General features: G+C 37.6%; 1 protein-coding gene and 1 non-coding gene across 2 annotated transcripts; one reads left to right on the forward strand and one right to left on the reverse strand.

Annotated features, from left to right (window-relative positions):
- Positions 1-332: 332 nt before the first annotated feature.
- On the forward strand, positions 333-3,672 carry LOC148600932 (uncharacterized). Its single transcript, XM_088554964.1, has 2 exons — positions 333-397; positions 1,284-3,672. The coding sequence occupies exons 1-2, from the start codon at positions 376-378 to the stop codon at positions 3,548-3,550; spliced, it is 2,289 nt and encodes a 762-aa protein (XP_088411090.1). The 5' UTR covers positions 333-375; the 3' UTR covers positions 3,551-3,672.
- A 3,316-nt stretch (positions 3,673-6,988) lies between these two features.
- Positions 6,989-7,095, reverse strand: LOC148600933 (U6 spliceosomal RNA). The gene has a single exon (XR_015917394.1). It is a non-coding gene; the product is annotated as a U6 spliceosomal RNA (small nuclear RNA).
- Positions 7,096-7,535: the final 440 nt, after the last annotated feature.

Here is a 7,535-nt window from a genome sequence, read left to right on the forward strand (position 1 = left end):
CCAAAAAAAAAAAAAAACAAAAAAACAAAAAAACAAAAAAAGCAGAGCAATACACCGGAATAAAAATGCAAAATAATTAAACAAAAAACGTGATAGATGTATCACGAAAAAAAATGGATCATCAGTGCGTCTGAATTTCTGCCTTTAGAACTATTACAACCCGTACTATCTTTTACATTTAAATGTATATGAATGTGGGAGAAAGTAACCAATCAATATATATAATCTAAATTTCTTTGTTTCATTTCAATGCATTGTAGGTTCTATTTACGACCACTTGTCTCACAATAGAAATTACCAAACTGGAAAGTATAGATTTCACCATTTACGGTATACTGACTAACTAGTTAATTATCTATAAATACGATTTAACAAATGGATAACTGGACAATTAGAGGTTAGTTATTTTGGTTGTATAAAGTACATTTGTATGAGTGTAACAAACAAATAGAGGGAAATTTAGAATTTTTTTATGTATCAAAAAAACCTTCAATCCTCGTCATGCACGGGTGTTTGTCATATTTTTTTTTTATTTACAAGTGAAATTTCCTTAATTGCATATCCGCTAGTAAGAGCTACCAACGGACATTAATTCTTTTTCTATAATCTTGAGTTTTTGGGGGTAGGAAGTGACAACACTGTCTCTTAATAAGAATAACCAAGGGAACAAAGGTTATAGCGGTAATCAAAAGAATGTAATCCAGGGACAAAAAACCAGACATGGAAAACAGACACAACAAAGAACATGAAGTAACTAAAATCATACATACAAAGTAACTAAAGCAAATAAGCAACTCGGACTCCACTAAAAACTGGGAGCTTGGAAAAGTCAAGTCAACGAGGAAAGAAAAACTATAACACGTTGAATAAATCTGTTTTCATGGCGCAGATGGATACACCATAACGATCCACGAGTTCATGATGACGACTATAATACTTCTGTAGTGATGACTTCAATCTTGTAGCAACAACCTTGTTCCATAAGCCTATTTGTTAGAATTCTAGCGCGATATAAAAAGTCTGCGTAGTTTCGACAAGCTCTGGCATAACGTATGACTTGTGATATAAGTACATTTGTGTAGTTGTCTATATAAATATCAGACAGAAGGTGACTAATTTATGACAAAACCAATCAAAACACTTTCACCAGTATTTCCCATTCAGTAACAGACAACATAAGCAATTGATAAATTGCATTTTTGAGATAAACTCTGTAAATACAAATAGTTGTGGACGTCCAACTGGGGGATTAAACATAATCATAACACTTTTTTTCCATATAGGCGTGAAGAAAGGGAAGATGTCTCGTTTATGTGATAAACATGGAATGACACTGGATCTCTTTTGTCTGAGCCATAATATAGCAGTATGCGCTAGGTGCTCACAGAGTGACCATTTTAAGTGTCCACAGTTTGTTCCGGTGGAAGACGCAGCTAAGCACGCACACCAGAATGCGCTTCAGCATGCAACCAAACCCGCAATAGCGGAAGAAAAGATTAACAGCGAAAGACTCTTGGAAACCGTAAAGAACGAGAGGAACACGTTTACAAATTATGTACAAGCAGCCATTGACAGTGGGGAAGAAAATACATTCACAAAATTCCTCAAGGCAACCGAAACAGGAACTGAAGATGGTCATCCTGAGGAGAGAAAACAGTTCGGAACTCAATTAACAACAAGTCGGGACATTCCCGTGGAGGACACATATAAAACAGAAGAAAATACATTAGATGTTCCTAGGGATTTGTGCATTCATACCGCTAGACCTCTTTCTATCGACTTCGATGACGTTCCCCAAATTGCCGAACCGACACCACGGTCTCATCGTAAGGACGACTCTCGGAAATCAAAGAAAACAACAAGCTCAAATACGAGTCGAAGCGACGTTGGAAAGCTGCTCGAGGATGTTAAACATTTTTCAAAGGCTTTGTCATCCCGCGATGACGTCGGTATAACACTTGACGATTTACTTGCAAAAATAGATAGAACTGTGAATGAACTCGCGGAGAATTTCGAAAACACTAAAGCGCAGAAAACGGCGATCGAGTCTAAAATTAAGAATCTGAGGTCAAAGGTTAACGCTCATCTAGATAGTATCGAAAACAAACTACTGAGTTCATTGCACATCAAATTCCGACAGTGCGAAACATCTTTCGCCAACACGATAGAGAAATTACAAAAGGGGAAAACAGAAGTGTTGCACATGAAAACCGGCCATGTTGACAATCCTAATTCTCAACTACAAGCCAACACTTTACTTGCTGTCAGGGAAAACGACAAACAAATGAAACGGTTAAAGCGTTCGATAAATACGATGGCGGAAAATGTGTATTCCATCGATATCGATGTGAATATAAATAAGGATCTGGTAGCCTTTATTACCGACGGCATCCAGTCTTTCGGGGAGGTTATGGTAAACAGCCGTCTAAAACCGAAGATTAACGACCCAATCGTTGAAAAACAACGTCGGATTGAGGTCATTCGCCCTAATGAAAAACGATCTCCATTTTCAAACACACCAAAAACGACTCGAGAACGAAAACCCATGGGACGAAGTGTATCAGAGAGATCGGAAAGGCGCAAAACTGTAAATCAACCCTATCGGTCTGGATCGAAACGAGAAACCACAGAAACTACAAAAAGAATAGATAATGTTCAACCACTGCCGGAAATAGAACTAGGTCAAAGGTTAAACATATTGGATGAACCACTACCAGATATTATCACCACGGGCAGGTCTGGTATTTCAGGGATCAAAATTCTGCAGAAAAAGAAAGTTAAAATAGGTCACAAATGGACATCGACTGTTTCGAACTGTAAAATGCTTCCAAACGGTCGACTGATCTTTATTGACACTGAAAACAAGAGATTGGTTGTGCATAATAAAGATACGTATGTTTATCGAAATCTGCGGGTTCATGATGCTCCTCGAGATTTTGCAATCTTGGATGACGACCGAATAGTAGTGTCATTCGGACCATATTTAGAACTTTTGAACATTTTAACAAGTCGTATTGAGAAACGGATTCGATTAGATTTTTTCGAATGCCATGGGATATCGTACATGGACGGAAAATACTATGTTTACGGCATCTTCGATGGCTACCTGTTGTCACGACACGGAATACAAATATTAGATATGAACGGAACAGTAGAGGATCGTCTGCCTATTACCCGCGTTCAGACAATTCACCACTCCATAGCAACTTGCAATGGAAGAATATATTTTACCGGATGTAACAATATAACGTGTTGTGGAACTTCCGGCGAGGAAATTTGGGTTTTCAAACACGACACGATGGACCGACCTAAAAGTTTAACCGTCGATAGCATAGGAAATGTTTTTGCAACTTATGAAAACGAAAACAAAATAGTTGTGATTTCCGTTGATGGCCTTTACAGCAAGGAATTCGAACTTCGAAAGCATGACCTTTACTACGGTCAGGAACCATTCCCTATAAGTGTATTCTTTGATGTCATAGAGTCTGCGTTAATCATATGTAATGCAAACAAAGACCATTCGGTTATGTACTTTGTGAAGTATGAATGAAGTTTGATACCCATTTTCACTTTTTAAATTTTATTAGAAAGTAGAGATATTTACATTCGTAGTCTAGACAATGTATGGACAAAAATTATATTATATTTTACGACTGAAATAATCAGGAATGAAGGACCAAACTTTTCTTTGTAAGTTTGCAACCTTTGTATTTTAGTTTGGTATTTATAAATATACTTCGTTTATAAAGGTGCCAAACGTTTCCTGACATCTTTGACAGCTGAACTCAAGATACACGTAAGGGAAATATTCAGTATGTTCAACCAAATGGTCTGAGAAGATTATACAAAATGGGTGAAATATTTCAGAAAATGAATACATCAAAATTCCTGAATAGGTTATCATTTACATTTGTATTGTTTTTGTTTCCTTTCATGACTCTTTGTTCAAGAGCAGAATAAGTGATAAATAAACCCATAACACCTGTATATTGGAGTTGGCACTTGACAATATTAAAAAATTGAACCACTCCTCTTGCAGTATAAGTATTTATATTCAAATTTGATGATTGTCAGCTTTACATTCACACTTTAAAAATATAAGTTGTTTCTTTAATAAAATTTATTCGTATTTTTCATTTTGTGATACAAATGATATACTTCTTTATTGATTGAAATAGTTCCTTATTTACATCCTAGGCATTTAGTCATTATAATTTAACCACAAGGTCTAGCATATCCAAAGCAGTCATTTTGTGTTCTTGTGTTAGTGGCATCATGCATAAATAGCAAGTTCTAGGCAAATTACCAAACGATTTACCTTGGTGAATCATTGTTCACATGGACTAAGTTCCAGATTATATGGATATGTCTGCATGGCGTCGGTTTCACAAAAAGTCGTAAGTGTGAAATTGATCGTAAATCATGACGTCACAATGCTATTTTAGTTTATGATGTCATTACTTACGATCAATTTTACACTTACGACTTTTTGTGAAGCTGACGCAATGCCATGGACAGAGAAATGATGCTCGCAGGACGAACGAGCCAAAGGAATAGAAGGCACATCTTATGGCAGCACCAGCTGGTGTTTGGATGGTACCAAAGACAAATTTTCGGTGGGTCCTATCTAAGGACTTCGAATGGGTGACAAGGGAAGGGGTGCCAGTAATAGCAAGGAGACTGAAACAGGTGTACCACTGTCCAACAACAAAATCAGGCTTTTGGAGTATGCAAGACAGTTCCAAGCTTTAGAAGAAATTATGATGAAGAAGGCACAGCAGCCCAAGAACACGCCATCTTCTTCTACAGTATCTGCCACTCTGACTCTTGCATCAAGTCAGTCCGTAGAGCCCTGCCAATATGCTCCATCTGAGATGAATTAGAGGAGTCAGTTGGGAAGAGCTGTAGAAGAGGTGGAGGCCACCGAAGGAGGTAAATATAAAAACAGTAATGATATAAAATTATACATGTTCATCTAAGTGTTATATGACATAACAATGCAGGTGGCATATTTATATGAACACCTTACGAGTATCTTAATACGGTTTTAAGTTATACATGTAAGTTGTACATGTGAGTGTTGAAAAAATCATGAATGGAGGGCCTCTTAAATGTTTATTATATGGATACCACAGCCACACCCACTATTTTTAATAAATGTAGTAATAAAGGATAAGCGTCTGTGTAATTGAAAATAAGGACCGATCTTTTGAACTGTTGTTGTTATACATATCAAAAACCTGGTTTTTTTTTTGCATTTCTGATAAACTCATATTAATATATTTATGTATACATATTTATCATACGGAGGTAATAAAATTTATTTTACTTGTTTATGTTATTTCCTTTTACCTGGTACATTTATATTCCTTTGTATGTACTACTGTCATTGATTCATCTTAGAAAGTTTTCATTATTTGAAGTACCAGGTATGATGCAATTACAGTATGAATAACAACACTCTAGATGCAAAATATCCCTGACCTGTATCTAGATGTATCAATTAGGTCTGTTGTCGTTGATTCTCAGGCTTCATATGCAAGGTTCTTTCATGTACAATATGAAATGCATAGCACTGAACTAACATCTGGAATATATAATGCAGCTCAGGTGTACTTCATGATTGTTATTATAGAAAGCCAGTATAGGAAGCCAGTAATGCTGCCATATGACCAGAACTGAATTTCCAAAGTCTTCTTCAGGGAGAACCAGCAGGGGAAATCAGAAATGTGCTTTGACGTAATCATACAGATTAGGCACAACCCCCTCATACTCCCCTCCAGATCACTCCGCTTCCACTTTTGGATTGGTTAATCAATTGAATGTTGGAGTTTAACGCCCGAGCAGCAATATTTCAGCTATATTCAGGCGATGAACATGAATTGGATGATAAAATGAACATGAAATGATGAGGAAATGTAAAATGGGATGGGACACGAGGATAATGGTGTCGATAAATTTTGATTGCCACAAGAAAAAGGGAGGGATGGGTAGGGTCGGGCAATTTAGCCTCCTGTGGCGGAGCCCTATGGTTCCTACTCCGGGAGAATACCACAGTAGCGTTCTTTAGCGTGCGAGGAACGTGACATCTTCCCCAACACGGTGCACAGTATGGTTTGCGGTCAGATTTTCCGTATTATAGCCTGACAACTCCAGCATTTTACACGCCAGGGTCACCCAATTCCACCACCTGGGGCACACATCCCAGTTGCTCTGTGGGCAGACCGCCTAGCCCCCAGCTAGGTTCCTGAGCACTATTTAGTCGCCTTTTACGATAAGCTTAGCGTTGCTACAGGCCTATTCTTTTGACACCCAGACCTGCACGGTGCTATATCGAGGCGATGAACACGACATTGATGATAAAATGAACATGAAATGATGATGAAATGAAAAATTTGAATGGGACAGAAAGATAATGGGGTCGACCAACTGCCAGTGGAGTAGGCATTAACGGGTAGGGTCGGGCAATTTAGCCTCCTGTGGCGGAGCGCAAAGGTTCTTACTCCTATCGAATTCCGCAGCAGGGTTCTTTAACGTGCGAGGAACTATTTTGTCGTCTTTTACGGCAAGCTGGCTAATTTTGACATCTGTAGCAGCCTTTTCGAAGAGGTCACTGCAAATGGATCTTTTAAGTTCATGACGCTTGGGCGCTCGCCATACATGTTGGCTCACGATGGTCCGAGGTAAGGTTTTTTTCTAATGGCCAGACAATCCCCAACGAATCCAACTGGAATACTGGTACAAACACGAACTGCTTAAATGGCTAAGCATCAAAACACTGGCGAGATTTCTAAATTTTCTTATTCGCCTTCTACAACGAGCTAATAGTTCTGGTCAGCGTATATTCTTTAAAACATCCTGATCCCAAACAGAGCTTTTGTAGAAAAGAAATATGAACTGCTAAATGATTTTGATTACGAGTCGTTACATAGAGTATATAAGCTCGTTGTCCGAATGCATTCATTTACTCCATAATTATATCTATTTAAAAAATATGGAACGCTTCACGAATTTGCGTGTCATCCTTGCGCAGGGGCCATGCTAATCTTCTCTGTATCGTTCCAATTTTAGTATATGTACTGCCGAAGCGAGTACACTTGTAATGCGACCCCAAAAGTATTTATACCTGCTTATTTAGATTACATCGTTATCAACGGTAAAGATTGTTTGCATGTAATTATAATCATTTTGCAAACATGCGTTTATGAGTACTTATATCGTGACAAAATTTTACTGAATAAGACTTGTATTTTCAAAGTCTGTTTTTTCCTTAAAAAAACAACGCAGATAAAACAATAAATCTCATAAATTAAGAGGAATACACCAATGTTCTACCGTTATATCAAGACAAAAAAGGGCGGATAAATACGTTTGACTAAAATATTGATTATGACGCGTAGAACATGGTTATATTTAGCACGCTATTTATAGAATATAGCGTGGTTTAAAAAGCCAAATGTTAACGACATGTAAAGCCGATCGCATGGGTTATAACATATATACATAATTGAAAGGAAATGTAGATTTCGTCAACT

The sequence above is a fragment of the Perna viridis genome, chromosome 12, assembly GCF_037379345.1.
Source record: "Perna viridis isolate PV_CMFRI_1.1 ecotype Kerala chromosome 12, ASM3737934v1, whole genome shotgun sequence".
Classification (NCBI taxonomy): Eukaryota; Metazoa; Mollusca; class Bivalvia; order Mytilida; family Mytilidae; genus Perna; species Perna viridis.